The sequence below is a fragment of the Carassius gibelio genome, chromosome A3 (assembly GCF_023724105.1).
Source record: "Carassius gibelio isolate Cgi1373 ecotype wild population from Czech Republic chromosome A3, carGib1.2-hapl.c, whole genome shotgun sequence".
In the NCBI taxonomy this organism is placed as follows: Eukaryota; Metazoa; Chordata; class Actinopteri; order Cypriniformes; family Cyprinidae; genus Carassius; species Carassius gibelio.
In genome coordinates this window covers 5586137-5605682 of record NC_068373.1, presented here as the reverse complement: position 1 = coordinate 5605682, position 19546 = coordinate 5586137, and the positions used below count along the sequence as shown (strand labels likewise).

General features: G+C 39.5%; 1 protein-coding gene across 2 annotated transcripts in view; it reads right to left on the bottom strand.

Annotated features, from left to right (window-relative positions):
- The window catches only part of LOC127944236 (BAH and coiled-coil domain-containing protein 1), a 91466-nt gene that overhangs the window by 37769 nt on the left and 34151 nt on the right, over positions 1–19546 (bottom strand). For both annotated transcript variants that reach the window (XM_052540116.1, XM_052540111.1), the window contains exon 3: positions 5039–5221. In XM_052540116.1, coding sequence (XP_052396076.1) covers positions 5039–5221 — 183 coding nt within the window. The remainder of the gene's footprint in view (positions 1–5038; positions 5222–19546) is intronic.

Sequence of the window (19546 nt, the reverse complement as noted above, 5' to 3'; positions counted from 1 at the left end):
AACTTACCAGGACCATAATACATTTGGAAAACATGCAGATTGTGATTGTTTCCATAACTTGCAAATGATTTTGCCACGGAATTGTGCCATGAATTTATCATTTATAATTTATAGGTTCATTCCCCCTGGAGCAACTTTAAAATGAAATGCCTTGCTCACAGATATATTGGTAATAGCTCATGGCTGTTGGCTTGAATTCAGGATTCAGAATTAAAATTGGAATCTGAAGTAGTATAAATAATTTGGAACTCAGTGAATACCTCTTCATGTTATCCCAAATTCAAATTTCATTTGAACAGCTTGTGGGTGATGGCAAACTTCTTTCAAATAAATAAGAGCCTTTTTTGTTTGTTTGTTTGTTTTTTCTCAAACCAGTTAAAAGCACTTTATTGTATAAGCTAATTTCCAGACAATTCCCAGTTGTTATTACGAGGGCAGATTCTTTGAAGAGAGCTGAAACTTCCAGAAATGCTAATTGAGCTAAATTTGCACATTCCTGCTAATCTCTCAATCTTCATGTTCACTTGGACAGACAATCATTCTCACTGTGTCTGCTCATGACAGCGCATACAAGCATGCATCTGTAAATAGCCCAGAGTAAATTGTTTAAGGAGAGACAGAGAGGGGCAGATAAAGCTGCCTGTCGAGATTGCAAATTGAGAAGAAGTGACAGAGCAGTACAAAAATGGCAGAGGGTGGAGAAGAAAGACAGAGGATGATAGGAGGAGGTGAATGCTACTCATCAGTCCTGCTAATTGAAAGGAAGTGATGGAGCCTGGCATTGGAGGAGGGGGAGGAGAGGACAGCTTGCATTCTACAGACAGAGAAAAGACATGATTGGATTGAGAAAAATGAAACAAGTGATGCATGAGGGCTATAAAGAGACAGAAGCCCTTAGTCCAGCACCGGGGACCTGGAGGCCAATCTGCAACTGTTCCACCATGGAAAAGGTGATTCAGTGTTGTTCATTGTTTAAAATAATTGTATTTGCAGCAGCATATGCTGAAATAACGGCCCTGAGTCAGATTACTTTAGATATACGTCACAATTTGTAAGACTACAAGTCGGGATTGTTAAATTTGGTTCTCAAATCAGGAGATAAACTACCATTCCGAGAGATGCTTGCAGATTGCCCAGCCAAGCACCATCTGCGACACAAGAACCAGTGTCATTTCAGTGAAAAAAAGGGGGTAGAAAAGAGAAAGAAAAAGATGGCAACCTCTGTTTGGAACAGTAAAGCTGTTCTTTGGACACAGACCAGCTGGCAATATGCCTGCTGGGCTTTCCCTGCATTTTCTGTAATTCAGTTCCCCCCTTCTACAAGTGTAATATAGTTGTTGTTTATGGGCTGATGTGATCAGAACATGAACTTGAAGTGAGGAGATGGGGTGGAGGAGGGATGCCGATAAACCGTCAATGGATAGAGGTAAGTCAGCTTTATTTATCCCATGGTGTTGATTAACTTGGGTGCGCTCCACCTGTGATAATTAGGCTAAGTATCTGACGCGCTCCTTCCAAACCTTGTTAACAAAACATAATTCATGGCATTATGTGCTCATGGATCATGAGATAGATTTGCAATCTACTCCCCTGACAGTCAAATCCCATAGGATCCCAGGGCAGTTTTGCAGAAGTTAAGAGTTTGTTCTTATTGAGCTAATACCAACTTAATCAAATTTTGTTACTACAAAACGTTACTTTTATTTAAAACAGCTTATATAATGCATTTTAAGGCAAAATGTATTTGGGAACTACAGTACGGTGATTTGGCATTAAGATACTTACAGTTTTCAGAATAATATCTGATGTGACCTTCAGCATTACAGTAATCAGAAGTGATGGGTCGTTCTTGAATGATTTGTTCATTTTGAACGAATCTTTAATGTACAAGAGACAAACGAGTCGTATTGGGGAGTGATTCATTCAGTCACCCATGCGCAACTTCCTATGGGTTCTGTACTGAATCTAGTTCACCTATTTTGAGTTTTCAATTTTTCTGAGTCATTTGTTCATCACGTGACAGGCCCATACTTAACTTAAGCAGTTTGAGCCGGAAAGATAATTGATTAGTTCATCTCTCGAGTCTTCAGGTTTTTCGAGTCGTTAGTTCATTACATGGCAGACCCATAAGCTTTAACCTATGCAGTCTGAGCCAGAAAGAGACTTTATTTTCTTTACTACCTTTGTTACCACATTCAGTGTTATGGAAAAGAACCATCATGACAGAAATTCACACATTTATAATCTGTAAGAAATAAAAAGCTACAATTTGAGACTAGAAACGCATCACGTTACTGTAAGAGTAAATAATAGTTACCGTATTTTCCGGACTATAAGTCGCACTTTTTTTCATAGTTTGGATGGTCCTGCGATTTATAGTCAGGTGCGACTTATTTATCAAAATTAATTTGACATGAACGGAGAGAAATTAACTAAGAGAAAACATTACCGTCTCCAGCCGCTAGAGGGCGCTCTATGCTGCTCAGTGCTCCTGTAGTCTACACTGAAAACATAGAGCGCCCTCTCGCGGCTAGAGACGGTAATGTTTTCTCTTGGTTCTAAATAAATGCGTCTTATAGTCCAGTGCGACTTACATATGTTTTTTTCCTCATCATGACGTAGTTTTGGACTGATGCGACTTATACTCAGGTGCGACTTATAGTCCGAAAAATACGGTATAAAAATGATAATAATAATAATGATAATAATAACAACAAATATGCACCCTTTGTAAGGAAATACATTTCTCTATCCAATTCGGTCATATCACGTGACAAAAGAACAACAAATGACTCTAAAGGCTCGAAATATGAACTAATCAATTTTCTTTCTGTCTCAGACAGCATAGGTTAAGTTTATGGGGAACGTGATGAAGGAACGACTGAAAACCAAAGACTTGACAGATAAGAAGTGAGGTGAGCTAATCACAGACTGAAGACACAGGTAAATAATGAATTCATATTTTCTGTTTCTTATAGCATTATAGTTTTGTATTGTTTGTAGTGTGATCAGATGCGTAGATGTGTTAGGGTAAAATGATCCGAAATTCTCATCACTAGTAATCAGGAAAGGAATAAAACTGTGATTTAGGAGATGCTGCAAATTGGCATTTTTTCATATTTACATTTTGTTATATGCTTGAATAAACGCAAAATATATATTCTATGAAAGACAAATTATATTCAATTTGCTTGTAAAGTAAATTTATACTGGGGGGAGAAAAATCATGATTCTGAACATTTTAGGACAATAACACAATGCTTATTGCATTTCAAATATGGGTGAGTTATGTACAATAGTGGCAACAGATATGGTATTCTTGATATTCTTCCTTAAACTATATTATCAGTTGTCACACTGACTGAGATGAGGATCAGACTTTATAAAAAACACAATATATCAGAAATAAGTTATGTTCATGATAGTGCCATAACAAACTGTTCACAGATGCTGAAGCATAAGGAATTTTAGGATATCTGAAAGTACTCTTGCAGATCCGCTTAGGCTGCTGATGGTGGGAGACTCCGTCCCACAGGGTGCAGAGAATAGCCTGGGCCATTGTGCTTCTCATTTTGATCACTTGCTTTTATTATGCAAACTGAAGAAAAAACTATTTGCAATTATCTTAAAGAGGAGAGAGCTGAATGATGCTGATGGCAAGCCAGGATTCAATCAATTTCACACCACGTTCTGCACAGTTAAACTGCAATACAGATAACAGCTTGGTTTCATAATCCCATAATCAGCCTTATTACTTAGTAACGTAACCATTATCATCATTCTTATTAAAACTGTCCAGCTTCTTTAGGAAAATGATCAATGTGGCATTGGCCAAAGGAACAAACCAACATCACTGGGTTTTCATCTCCTCATGGCCTGTAAGCTCGTGCACATTTTGTCTATTTGCGTGATGCACATATGGGCAATTTTTGGGTAGTCCTCACTTGACTTTCCATGTGTTAGTCCTCTACTAGTCCCATCCTTAGATGGAACACCCCTGGACCATCTGATGCATACTGCACATAACAAATGGGAAGAGGTTTCACAAAATTGCATTCTGACTGGCTGGCTTTGTGTAATTTCCTGTAGTCAGTGTTCACAGGCTTTAATCTGCCAACCAGGCTTCTGTATTAAGACAAGCAAGAACAAACAAGTTTCAGTATTCATGCATGGTATAATTTACCTGACTGAACTTTATCTTTTTTTAATTGGTGGTCCTTGAGATATCTTCAAAATGGACCTGACTTTATGCTGAATGATAGGCTCAAAAAGATAAGTCATCTCCACACACCTCATCCTAGCGTGAACTTCAAATGGAACAGGGTTGTCTTCCACCATACCAGACGCAGGGTATGGAGAGAAGAGAGTGGAAATAGACTGGGGTATAGTGATAACCAGCATGGGGATTGTGCAGTGCTCAGAGAGGTTTGTGGATTATACAAACAACATTCGGATTATCTCCTAATGGTTAATGGCTGTTTGGCAAATTTGGACGTGGCCTGGAGGGGATTTATGTGTGAATAAGTGCCGAGTGGCATTGGGCATGTCTGGGGATCTCCTACTCTTTCTGTCTCTCTACATTGCTCTCTCTGTGGAGTTGTAGTAGTCTGTGATCTGTAGGGATCTGGAGCCAGTGCTGGACGTGGCCGGCTCTTGATTTACCAGGCTGCGGGCTGGGTCTGGCTCAGATTCTGCCAAAGCTAGTATAAGGGATGGTGGGAAAACCACATTGGCCTTTACACAAAAGCTGCGACGCTGTTGACCACTTATCTTGTTCTTCATCCATTGTCCTGTGTGTGTTTGAGTGTGCATGTTGCGCACATAAATTCTTGTGGATGCACATTACAGACCACACGACTTTTGGGCTGAACATTGTTACCCTTCCATCACTTTCGAATACCACTGGAGCGTAACATTTCACAGAGAATAAAAAAAGAGCTGCTTCCTCTTAATGAGAAAGTCCAGAGGCAGAACACACACAGATGGACACATATCCAGACAGAGAGATGAGCAGGTTAGTGGAACTGAGCCATCTTACCTTCATGTGAGTGGGGGAACCAGATCTGAGAGGCGCTGGAGTGGGGACCCCCACGGTAAGGAGGAGAGGAGGGAGAGGACGGTGGTCTGGAGGGGTGTGGTGGGTGTGAGGGAGCAGAGCCTAGACTGCTGGCTAAGAACGTCCCCATGAAGGAGGCTGAGGAGTTGCCCATCAGTCCACTGCCTGTGTAAAGAGGGGAAGGAAGGTGGAGTGGGTTAGGTGTGCTGACTGGCAAGTGAACACTGTGTTGTAGCAGTGACAGTGGACAGTTGATTATCAGCATAAAGTCTAGTGCAGTGTTCCCCAACTGTGTTCCTGGAGGCACACCGACACTGCACATTTACGAACTCTTCTTATCAAACACACTCAGTTGGGATACACTGGTCTAGTCCACACTGTTGTATAATCTGGCCAAGAGCCACCAACTTTGACAGGAAAGGGCATTAGAACAACATATTCATTAACCAGCCACCTTTTGCTTTGTTTTACTTTGTTTAGAGGCACATGCATATGAATTTAAGTACTTATTACAATTAATATCTCTTTTTGCAGCTTTCTATTCAGTAAATGTCTGTAAGATGGTACGTGTGTGTAGGTTTGAAGTTATTGGGTTACTTTTTTTAAGCAACAAATATCAAACTGACTTGCCTGTGCCCTGGGAGTATGTCTGGTAAGCTCAGAGATCGACTGGTAATGTCTGCCAGATCTATTCATTCTCAACAACCAAGAGTAGACAACACCCATTCAGCACACACACACACACACACACACACATTATATAGTTTAGCCCTGGGACATCAGAGTCCGAGCTGGGATATGTCAAGTCATCACTCGACAGATATCTCATCTCACAGATGAATGCACACCCTGTATTTCTCTCCTTTCTTTTTCTCTCTCTTCTGAATTCCCTTCCCAAATTTTCTCCCCTTTTCTCCATTACCCTTTTTTTTTAAAGTCGTTCATTCTCACGCCCTCAGTCTCGCCCTGAACTCTGCTTTCTTTTTCTCTTCATTTCCATCAACAGTCTTCTCTACTGTGGTACCTTCTTCTGTTCTGCTGGAATTCTCCAGCATCCTTCAGTCTCATTCTCACATGCTCTATATATGAAGAATTCAAGAAGCATTCAGTTTCATTCTGACCTCAGAGTTACAGTATCAGTTTGACACCCAACCCCAGAACGTCAGCATGTTTTTCTCTGCGGGTCTAAAGAATTTGCAAAAACACATTCTCAAACATTGATTTGGAGCGAATATTAGCGCGATGAGATCTTCACAAGCCTGATCTAAACAAGCTAAGACTTAAACAGAATTGACAGCCTTAGTAAATCAGCATTTTAACCTTCGACTCTACATCTTCAGTCTGACATCATAAATCCTGTAATGTTGGCCTGCATCATTATTACACAAGGATATTTTATCATGACTACAAAAAAAAAGAAGTGAGTGCTTTCTGAGCTCTCAATGTACTGTAACCCTGTTAGCCTCTATTTATAATAGCTGCTAGGATTAGATCAACCCTTGCATTTGCCTGCACTTAGCTAGACGAACGGCCCTGTAACTGCTTGATGGACTATCATTCATTACAGACAGAGATAGAGAAAGACACGCTGATTAAGCATGGTTTTAATTGGTCTCCCAGTTTTCTACCTGTGGATCTTATGACATTTATCTTCTTAAGTTGCGGGATCAAATACACGATACGCAGCATGGGGCAAACTGAATCCAATCTCAGCATCTCAGACAAAAGGCGGGAAAACACCACAAATGGATGGATAGTCTTTTGCAGGGCTCATGCCAGTTTAATTATGTCTTTGAGCAGAATAAAATACACATTTTCAAAATTGTGAAAAGTATTTCACCACCACAGTCAACTGTACAAATATTTGCAACCTTACTAAAATGTTCAATACCCCAAGCTTATGAGCTAATATTTCAATCATATATAGTCAATGACACAAAACTGAACAGGCACCGCTCCAAATAAAACACATGAACAGTGCAAGTCTGATGTTTACAGAACACAGACATCTTAATCTGAGTCCATGCAAAAAAGCAAAAAAAAAAAAAAAGTCCATTCCAATGTCAAAGTCAATCAAGTGTGATCATAGGGGAGCAATGGACAAAAACACTAATGTACATTTAGAAATGTATCCCATGACAGATAAGCATCCAGGAAACTGGAGGTGGAAGGAAATGGAAGTGGCCTTGCTAGGAACTAACTGGAGGAGTATTGTAATTACAAACTTTAGACAGCCACCCACTTTCTGTCCCGCCATCCACGGTATCCAACTAGACAACTGCGGGCTGTACCAAGACACTGGACAGATGAAAGACAGGACAGAGAATTTACCACTCCTCATGCCCCACCCATTAACATTAAATACACAATCCTAAATTAGCATAAGCCCACCTGTTGTCTGATCAATTGGGCTGAACAAACTGTAGTGAGAACAAATCAGCCAATCATTAAAAATGCTCGTTTGGAATGTAATGCAGATGTCCTATTCAAGAAAAAGCTTCTCGGCTGATTGGAAGAGGTGGAAACACACGGACAAGTGTGGACCAGGGGTTCATTTAGCAGGTTACTGAAAACAAGACGAGGTTCTGCTCCGCTAAGCCAACACTCAAAGTGTACTTTTTATCTGACCCGACACTGTTTACATATACGATCATGGCAGTCTGGTGCTACCGTAAAGGCTTAAGAAACAACAAGGTCATGTGCATACTAATTGGTGCCGATCCCTGACAGCAAAGTTTAATCCTATTATACCATTTTTTATTAAAATCCTATTAGATCCTAAAAGAAAGGAAGCACTACCGACATCAGTGTACACACAAATAAGCAAATCCATGAATCCCCAGGAACCGCACATATACCCACAGGCTTGTATAAACCAGCGGGGTCCTGGCACGTCCTGTGTACACACTGGTTCTCATGTGCCGCCACAGTGGATGCCATGGCCCTGCCACCCGTTAACGGAGGCGGGAAGACTCATTCAGCTCCTAGTCAGCTCAGAGGGAGGTGTCTGATGGTGCTGTTGTCATGGGGATGGCCAAAACGGGAGAGATGAGTGAGAACAGCATGGCCTCATCCGAACCAGATGCTCTGTGGGTTGAGCCGGTCTGGGTGTTGGTAACTTGCTCTTTTACACTGATCTGATGAAAGTTGAGCAGTTTGTCTTCTATTGGTGGAGTGAAGCCTTAGAGGGCAATAACTGATCGTAAGCCTGTGTCAAAGGCGGTAAGTAAGACTTAGACATGACATCGTCAGTTTGGACTCACTGCTTGGATTGCTCATATTAACCATGAACGCATACCACATCATTGTTGAAAGTAGACACACACACACACTTGAAACTTGAATTACTGCTTATCCCTCTGTAGAGTCAAAAGCTGTGTCACCTACATTTCACCCCCCCCCCAAAAAAAAAAAAAAAACTGAACAAAAACACTAAATAATGAAACTAAGTAACAACTGGAGAGGAAACTTTATATAAATAGTCTTATCAGCTCTCTGGTAACACATGGATCTGCCTAATGAAGAAGTAATGGTCCTAAAGAAACAGTTGTCCTTGTTCAGTAACCACTGGGTTCCATGCAAGCTGCACACTACAGACGACAGTGGTCAGAACTGAAGCAAACAAGTATTTCAGCAGTGAGGAAATAGTCTCATTTTGACTTACCCAGTAAAAACATCCCGTAAGAGTCACTTGAGTCCTCTGTTCTTTATTATTTATAGAAAACAGATGTTAGATGTGGAATCAAAGAAAGTAGAACCTCAGACTCTTATAAGAGCCCCGGCACCTCGTACAATCCTCACGTACCGATAGCGTACACCACCAGAGCTCCTCCAAACTCCCTAGCCTCGGACAGACTGGGGCACACAAATGGCTCTCGCCCCGTGACTCAGAAAACACTTCCTCACTGTAAAAAAGGAGCAGGAATTTCAAATGGCTACTAAACTGGGGGGATTTCCTTATAAGAGTCAAAGCCATCTTGAAAACATTAGAATTGGTAGCCAAACATTCCTATTGGTTTGCAGACAACTGGGATGGCGCTCCTGTTTCACGACGCTGGAGGGACGTCTAGAACGGGAAGTGGAGGGACCCTCAGGGGCCAATCTGGATGAGTGTGTGTGTGAGTTGGTGAGTGGGTGAGCATGTAAACGGGAGGGGGTCGGTCAGACAGAGGTCCCAATCTGACCAGTACCAAAGTGAGTTAAGCTGGAGTGATTCCAGGACTCATGTGGGAAGAGGAGGAAAGCAAGTGAAAAAAAAAGTGAAGAGGGTTGGGGTTGCACATGCTTCCAACACTCCACTGCTCAGTGCGTTCTTGTCAGCTGAGTATGGATGTGGTCTGTCCGTGGGTGTTGGGCAAAGGAGAGAGAGGAGAGAAAGAGAGAAGGGTGTTTACTCAGAGAAGAATAGGGTAAGTTGAAAAAGCGACAAAACGATAAGGGCAGAGGAAGTGGTGAAATCAAGGCTGTGTGTATGTGAGGTGGCAGCCAGTGTTTGTACAGTGGCTTGGTGGGTAGCCACGAAACTCAAAATCAAAGAGGGTGGTGTGACGAGAACTTCATGTCCAGGATTTCTTGTCTAATGTAAACTGAACTGACACATAGCTCCAACCATAACTAATGAGAATTTAGCCCTAATTGGTTACTTTCATTGAGCCAACAAGATGGGGTTAAATCAAACTAAACCTCAGTGAGTCAACACAAGTCTCTATGTGGGTTGAAAACTCTACAAATAGCAAGTGCATCTACTTAATAACATAAAGGACAAGCATATTGAAACATGATACATAAGGACATGTCCTGGCAGAGTCTCATGTCCGGCAGGAATCTTCCACCCTCAAAAGACAGGTAAGACTACTGAGCAAGGCATTGAATCCTGCTGTTTTTAATGAAAATAAATAAATAAATAAATATTTCATAGGTTTGTCATAGGATTTTTGAGATAACTAACCAAATCAGGGATGGTTTGAGTTTGTAAAGCAGGCAAAGGAGGGAGACCGAGGGGCTCAAACCACGGACAAACAGGCTAAAGGATGGCTGTCTGGATATCAAGCTTTGCTGAGGACACATTTTTGGGGAACGGTAAATAACTGGGACAGAATGAGCAGGCCATGGCTGGAAGTCTAGCCTCCCTCAAACAATGATAGCTTTCAAGAAGAGCTTTGTGGATTTTCTGTACAACAGCACAATAACATATTGTTTATATACTATTAGATACAGTATATTATATAATATTTTATTTGTGTATCTTAATATATTGTTTTTACAACAGTTCAACAAACAAGTAGTTAATATTGAGTAATTTAAGTTTCAGAAAAATGTTGCAAATTCATCTGTTGTAGTTTCTCTGCCAATGCAATTTTTTTAATCTTTGATACATGTGCTTGTGAGAGTGTTTAAAATAGTTGAATAGACAAATAGGGAAAAGAGTGCAGAGTGTGAAAAATGTGTAAATACAGTAAGAGTTGTATGGACTACGTTTACGGTGATTTATGTCCTTTTCTAGGCTTGATAGACATTTAGCTAGCAATCTTATGTTGAATGGAAAAGAGCATACACTGCTAATGCTTTGAGGTAGAACAAGACATGCATGCTTTGATATGAAGATTAAGAGATGATTAGATAATAAGATAAATAGATTTCTTTTGAATTCCATCTTAAATGCTAAGACACAGTAGCCACTGGCCAGGATATATATAGAATCAGCTAAATAAAACCATGTCGGTTCACTCTCAGCCTCCCGAAAGCTTTACTACATACATCACCTCACAGGAGCCGTGATTCACGCCAGATTCTTGCCATTTGGCACAGAGAGGAGTGGACTCCCGCTACACACTGTTTCCTCTCCAAACACCTCATGTTGTTCTTTCATCCCACTCTCACTTTATTAAATTCCACTCTTTACAACCATCTAGCATCCTTTCTACACAGAGAGCGAGAACCACAGCGCAACCAAACTAGAATAATCCTATAATCATCAATGGAGCTGTCTACAGCTGTAGCAAAAACGATCTCAAAAAACCTATTCCGATAGAACTAGTTTTGCCTGCATGGGGAGGACAGGTCTGGTATATTTGTGTTTAGCCTTCATACATAGCAAATTTAATCAAGTCTAAATCACAAATGCCTGTGCATATACTGTATGTTATCATGGCTGTGTACAGGATACAGGTTTAACTCTTTCAAAATACTTCTGTTTAATGTTACACTGTCAGATATGCAAAAGAAATCTATTGTATCTTTTGCTCAGGTATCAGGCCCCACCATAGCACAGAAACTGCCCTTGTTAAAATTACAAATGACTTGCTACTTACGCCAAGGATCTGTCCTAGGTCCTCTGCTATTTTCAATATACATGTTGCCCCTTGGTAATATTATTAATATTAAGTTTCCACTGTTATGCTGATGATACTCAGCTATATATCTCAACAAGACCAGATTAAACTTTTAAATTATCCAAGCTAACAGAGTGCGTTAAAAATGTAAAGGATTGGATGACCAATAATTTTCTCTTATTAAATTCAGATAAGACAGAGATATTATTTATTGGACCAAAAAACACTACACAGAATTTCTTGGATTACAATTTGCAACTAAACGGAGGTACTGTTCCTTCCTCTACAGTCAAACATCTGGGTGTTATATTAGACAGCAACTTGCCTTTTGAAAACCATATTTCCCGTGTTACAAAAACTGCATTCTTCCATCTTAGAAACATTGCCAAGCTACGAAACATGTTATCTGTTTCTGATGCAGAAAAGCTAGTTCATGCATTCATGACCTCTAGACTGGACTATTGTAATGCACTTTTAGGTGGTTGTCCTGCATCTTCAATAAACAAGCTACAGGTAGTCCAAAATGCAGCAGCTAGAGTCCTTACCAGGTCAAGAAAATATGATCATATTACCCCAATTCAACAGTCTGTGCCCTGGATACCTATTAAATTCTGTATCTGTTACAAAATATTATTACCTATAAGGCCCTAAATGGTTTAGCTCCTGCGTACCTAACTATTCTTATACCACGCTACAATCCATCATGCACCCTAAGGTTACAAAATGCTGGACTTTTGGTATTACCTAGGACAGCAAAGCTCATTTAAGGGGGTAGAGCTTTTTCGCATTTAGCTCCCAAACTCTGATAACTTCTGGGGTTCAGACACACTCTCTCTGTTTAAATCTGGATAAAAGACACATCTCTTTCACCAAGCATTCAAATAACGCACTTCATAATCTTTTACTGAAGTTATATCTAATCAAATGCACATAATTATTCTTTAGCTTAGGTTAAACAAATCAGTTTTTCTCCGTTGGAACAGCAGCTAAATAATTATTAATTAGTTTTCTAAACTACGTTAGAGTTTCGTTTCTTACCACCTGACGTCTGCGATTTTCATGTACCAGTTCGGAGAGGACTAGCATCTCTGTGTTTATTACAGAGGTGGGAGGGTCTGATTTGTGCATCTGAGCTTCATAGAGATCACATGCTCTGTATGCATGGATTGCATATAGTCATTCGGATTGATTGATTATACAATAAATACTAAATCAGAATCAGAATCAGAATGAGCTTTATTGCCAGGTATGTTTACACATACGAGGAATTTGTTTTCGTGACAGAAGCTCCGCAGTACAACAGAATGACAGCGACAGAACATAAAACACATAATAAAAGAATAAAAAATACAAATATGTAGACAGTGAATGACAATATACAAATGACAATTGTAGGCAGGTATATTACAAAGTGAAGTTATGTATGTACATATATATTGTGTGCAAAATTTAAGTGTATACTAAGTATGTGTGTTAGATAAATCCCCACGTGTGTATTGTGTGCAAGATTTAAGTGTATACTAAGTATGTGTGTTAGATAAATAAAGTGTGTGTGTATATAAATATAAAGTGTAGTGTGTTCGCCGTTATTATCAGCTGTTCATAAGATGGATTGCCTGAGGGAAGAAACTGGTCCTGTGTCTGGTCGTTCTAGTGCTCAGTGCTCTGTAGCGTCGACCAGTTGGCAACAGTTCAAAGAGGGAGTGTGCTGGATGTGAGGGGTCCAGAGTGATTTTGACAGCCCTTTTTCTCACTCTGGATAAGTACAGTTCTTGAATAGAAGGGAGGGTTGTACCAATGATTCGCTCAGCAGTCCGGACTACTCTCTGTAGTCTTCTGAGGTCAGATTTAGAAGCTGAGCTGAACCAGACAGTTACTGAAGTGCAGAGGATGGATTCAATGATGGTGGAGTAGAACTGTTTCAGCAGCTCCTGTGGCAGGTTAAACTTCCTCAGCTGGCGAAGGAAGTACAACCTCTGCTGGGCCTTTTTCACAATGGAGTCAATGTGAATGTCCCACTTCAGGTCCTGAGAGATGGTGGTGCCCAGGAACCTGAATGACTCCACTGCAGTCACAGGGCTGTTCATGATGGTGAGTGGGGGGAGTGCAGGGGGGTTTCTCCTGAAGTCCACGATCATCTCCACTGTTTTGAGCGTGTTAAGCTCCAGGTTGTTGAGACTGCACCAGACAGCCAGCTCTTTTACCTCCTGTCTGTAAGCAGACTCGTCACCGTCCTGAATGAGGCCGATGAGTGTGGTGTCATCTGCAAACTTCAGGAGCTTGACAGAGGGGTCCTTAGATGTGCAATCGTTGGTGTACAGGGAGAAGAGCAGTGGGGAGAGGACGCAGCCCTGGGGAGCTCCGGTGCTGATTGTACAGGTGCTGGATGTGTATTTTCCCAGCCTCACTAGCTGCTGCCTGTCTGTCAGGAAGCTGTTGATCCACTGACAGATGGAGGTGGGCACGGAGAGCTGATTTAGTTTGGGCAGGAGGAGGTTTGGGATGATCGTGTTGAAGGCCGAGCTGAAGTCCACAAACAGGATCCTCACATAAGTCCCCGGTCTGTCTAGGTGTTGCAGAACATAATGCAGTCCAATGTTTACTGCATCGTCCACAGACCTGTTTGCTCTGTAGGCAAACTGAAGAGGATCCAGCAAGGGCCCAGTGATGTCCTTCAGGTGGGCCAGCACCAGTTTTTCAAATGACTTCATGACTACAGACGTTAGAGCCACAGGCCTGTAGTCATTTAGTCCTGTAATTTTGGGTTTCTTAGGGATGGGGATGATGGTGGAACGTTTGAGGCATGAAGGGACTTCGCACAGCTCCAGCGATCTGTTGAAGATCTGTGTGAAGATGGGGGCCAGCTGGTCAGCACAGGATTTCAGACAGGCTGGTGTAACACAATCTGGGCCTGGTGCTTTTTTCCTTTTAATGGCTAAATATTGACCATGTTAATATGTGGTTTCTTTAGTTTAACTTTAGTTTCTTTAGCATAAATGAACGTAAGTAATCTTAACTGATGCTGATATTACAATAGCCAGTATTAACAGTTTACGTGATCTGTCTCTTGATTTTATTATTATTATTTTTATTTTATTTTTTTTGCCAGGAAGCATATATATCAAACATGTGCACGGTAAGAGCATCTACGGTAATTCACGTTGGGCAAAACACACAAGGAAACGCGTTGTGAAATAAAATATCGCAATTGGACGGGATTACTTTTCTCAGAGGATCACTGAGTTTGTTGAAAAACAGTAGGTAATTTGCTCTGGAATTATCACAGAGGTTGTGTGAGAACAACACATACTTGGCAGATTCAGAAGGGATTAAAATCACCAAGTACGTCTGTGAAACACAGATTTTTCTAATGACCCCCTGTATAACTAGTCCCGTCCGAATAGGGCTTTAGTCGAATCCAGCTGTGAGATCTTGTGAAGTGTGTATGTGTATCCAGCATGATCTGCGTGATGGTCAGGCCGTGTGAATTGTATGCTTTAAATTTTAAACTCGTTATATCAAATTATGCTGCGCTTTATGCATTTGCCCACTTTCATATTCATGTCATTTTCACTGTGTGCTGGCATGTAAAATTAGTGTTACCCTGGCTTCATTTGAAAAATATTATTCCCAGTGCACACAAACTTTTCAGAATACTGATTGCCCCATTGATTACAGTGTTTACTTCCTTTTTATTATATTTTTATTAAATATTTATTTATTTGTGAAAAATACCTTGTCATCTAAAGTAATTATTTTTATTTTACATATTTATTTTTCAATCCATTTTCAAATTATTTAAAATTTCTTAATAATAATTGTTTAAAAATCATATGGGCTTTATATCTGCCCCTCTGCTTTCCAAGATATCGGTATCGGCTGTCAAAAAACACATATCGGTCGACCACTAATGTCAGCCCTCAGAAGACCTCTGATGATGTCAACCCTGACACAACATACAGATCTATAAACTTTTGCTATAAGTTTGATTGCATCCTATAATAATTGCTGTTAATAGTCTATTTGATTATGTCTTAATTGATTTTTCCATACATTCACGCCATATGTGCATTAACTGACAGTCACCACTGATAAGCTACTACTAAATATATTGTAGAAACTTGATTTTATGTAAAGTTGCTTTGCGATGATTTGTATCGTGAAAAGGGCCATACAAATAAACTTCAATTGAATTGAACTGTCTGGATGATAATAATTGTGATTCAACTAATGCAAACAATCTGAACTCGATTAACAATTATTAACATCCATTCCATTACCATTAGAGTTAAACTTAATATTTCCAGCATCAAATAATTTCTTTCCTCACTGAAAATGCACTGTGAAGTGTGAAGTGACAAAAGCATATCCAGTCGGACGATATCTACTGTTTAATGTCCTGCAGAGCACAGCAGATGGACCAGCAAGATTTCACTGTGAGCTAAGAAGATAGAAACTAAGCTATTGCAAAATTATGCTTGTCATGTCACAACAGGGTAGGCCAAAAACTTGATTAGGACTTGATGTTACTTTGTCTATTTTCTCATATTTACACCATTGTACTAAAACATATGAAATATATTGCCTCTGATAATATCCGCTCAGCTCTCAGCATTATTCACCTAGACCCGATTTCAAAATTCAGTCTTTTTCAGTGACACAAAATTTAGATTGTGTTGCTCCTCATCCACCACGTTCTCAAACTCTCACACACATATAAAGAGCCGCCCACAGCTGCGTCAGCCCATCTCCCTACTATCCAATCTGCTCCCCTTTCCCATGATGCTTCCCATTGTCACAACAGAGAGAAAATCTGATTTCTTTCCCCCACAGGGCCTGTGCAGTGGTGCTGATATGGAAAATCATTTCAGAGAGCTGCTCAGACCGATAAAGCTTATTTCAGCTTATTTCTTAACTAATGAGACACATTCTTTCTCACTACTGGACTCACATGGAAACATATTAGACACTGATATGCATTAAAAATGTTAAAAGTACAGGTACTTCTGAACTCACCGATGACATTAAAAAATAAACACTACAGTCTTTCTACAGTATACTGAGACACAATGAGTTTTTCATAAGAGAATGTAAATAGGTGGCACATAATATCTGGTATTTCTCAACATCTGAAGTCTGTGCATTTGGTCCTGCATTGTATAATATTTTAATGTACCTTCCATTTCCATTGTTAATATTAAAAATAATAATACAAATATTACAATTAACAAATTAAACTTGACACTTACATAGTTGGTTTTGCTGCACTATCAAAAAAGTCTGAGATTTTGGTAGTATTACTGGATAAAGAACGTTTCCTTTCTATTATAAGCATTCCAGTCATTGTTTTTGTTTTGTTTTGTTTTTTAGCTGAGCAGATATATTTTTATAGACATTCTTCAGATGACCTGAGTCATTGCATGCTGTGTGAAGTTAAGATTGGAGAGCATTGTTTCTCACACCCCCAACTCCTCCTTGATACTCACAAGGGTTGGCAGATTGAGGACAGTTGACAACGTATGGTAACACGCCCTACACATTGTCAGTCAATGTATTAATTTAATATGCCACGTTTTAATATGCCGACAGTTACAGAGCTTTTTTGATGGATGTCAAGGCTTTTATACACTGTTATATGCTGTGTTCTCCACTAACTGGCAACCCCAGGGTGTTGAAAATACTATTGGGTAAATTTTTCGGTTTGCTGAATCACAAAAAGCAAAGCATAGACATTCAAAAACAGAACACACATTTCAAAGTTGTATAACTGACCATAACATTGTTTTCTTTTTCAAGTATGGGAACTTAACATATAATTGTATATTTTATACTATAGCCTCCTGAAACCCGAGAGATTGCCTGTTGTGCATTTTATAATTTTTCTTGCTATTTGGGATATGTAGGACCTAATAAGTATAATACCTAAAATTTGTTTTTGTACAGGAAGTAGTTTTCCCAGAAAAAAGATGTCCTCATGTGAGGACAGTGGGTCTATCATGATGTGAAATGTTGCAAAGCAGTTTCATTCACTTTGCAAGCACAGATGCACATTGCATGTCATGCATCGCACACAGGATTTCCCAGTGCAGCCTTGTGCTCTGCATTCATGCATTTCATTTATAAAGTTATGTTATGTCCTCGGCAGAGGACATCGGGACTCAATTTCTAAAAAAAAAAAGAAAAGACATGAATGAAAATGCATAGGCAAAAACAATAGATTTTTTTAAATCACCAATAAATTTTTAATGTTCAAGATTTTTTTTTTTTTTTTTTACCAAACTTTGTATAAAGATGATTCTCAACTATGGTATAACAGAATAATTCAGTATAACATTTTTCTTTCTGCAAAATGTGTGTAAAATTACCATTAATGGGTTTTCTAATTATATACAATGTATCTATAAACTAAATCTAATTTGCATATAAATGTGTTTTTGGGGCAACATGTAATGAAAAAAGAAGTGTAATAATGTGAGTAATAATTGTCAAGATTTTCATAATAATATATAATATTTCATAGAATATTGAAATATAATTTCTTTCTCTATTCATTTGTTATGTCTCCAAAAATGCGTCATAAGCATGCGTTTAGTCCCGGTGTCCTCATCTGAGGACATGTATGAAATCAATGTCCTGTTTAGTAACAGAAAGTCATATTTTGATTTGAAACCCCATAACATATTTCTGAGATGTTGATTTATGACACAGAATTTAAAAATTAGACAGATTTAAATGATAACTACAATATATTATAGAAATATTATCATATTTCTATAAGAGTGTCACTAAATTAATTTCAGACATTTTGATGACCAAGGAGAGGGAGTGGTCATGTGAAACATCCAATCATTTGGTATCTCTGAAAAGCCCTGAATGTGCTCTGTACAGGACATCCAGATCTAAAACTGTGGCATGAACAGACTCAGAGAAATTCACAAAAATATAATGTCCTCATATGAGGCCACAGGGTCTCAAGAGGATAGTACGGTCCAAAAATTACATACAGCACCTTTTGTTTAAGTGCAATGGTTTGGCAGGTTAGGGTTAGGGTTAGGGTTAGGGTTAGGGTTAGGTTAGACAGCCCTTTACTGTGGTCTGATGTGTTTTGGTTGATTGGATTGCCCAAAAAAGTTGTTAATACCAGGTGTGAATGGAGTCTTAGAGACTGTATCTCATGGAAATCCAATGGAATATCCCTGCTTTAAACCAAATCACAATCATAAGGCACAGTTAGCAGAGATATTAGAGACTTCATAGAATCGTTCAAAATAAGGTGAAAAAAACTATCCCAAAACAAGGTTTTGATGGTGTGAGAATAAGAGCGTTATGAAATGTCAACTACCATAATCCTTTGTTAAAGACCCTCATGCTCATCCTGAACAGCCACAGCTCTGGTGGGTTGAGATGAACAGTGTAAACTGCGGTCAGGTGTGTTTCTCACAGGCGTAACTTGAAGCTGGAAGCACGGCTTTAGTGCAGTGTACTGTAGGTGGTGTGGGATCTCAGCTGGGGCTCCAAGAACACAAGAGATGAATGTGTCTCTGATCCATTGTTAAGAGCTGCCATCTGTTTGAACTGAGCTGGGCTTGAGTCATCGCATTCAATACTGACAGAGCTCCCATATCCAGACACTTATTCCACCCAAACGGGACTTCACATGACTTGTACGGAAAAAGTACGGGGAATTTTAATGGATCTGGTTTGTTTCTGCTGCTGTTGCTCAATCTGTCAGTTTCTTATTGCATGTGGGGGTGAGAACTAATGTCATTTTTAGAGAGGCAGAGCCTCTAGAGTCAAAGTACAACAACTGTGTGGGAGCCCAAAGGAAATACCATTACCATTTTTGGAAAAACTTTAGAATAGGGAACACTTATTCACTATTAACTACAACCCTTCCAGTCAATAAATTCCAAATTTGCTGCTTATTATAAACAGGTTAGTTGTTATTTTTAGTAATTAAATAGGATTAGGGATGTAGAATAAGGTAATGTAGAATAAGGCATTAATATGTGCTTAATTACTGCTAATAAATGGCAAATATTCTAGTAATATTCATGGCTAATAAGCAACTAGTTAAGAGAGCCTAAAATAAAGTGTTATTTTGTTTTTACTCCTGAACCGTGTTTAATTGAAAAATAGACTATATTAGTGTAATGTC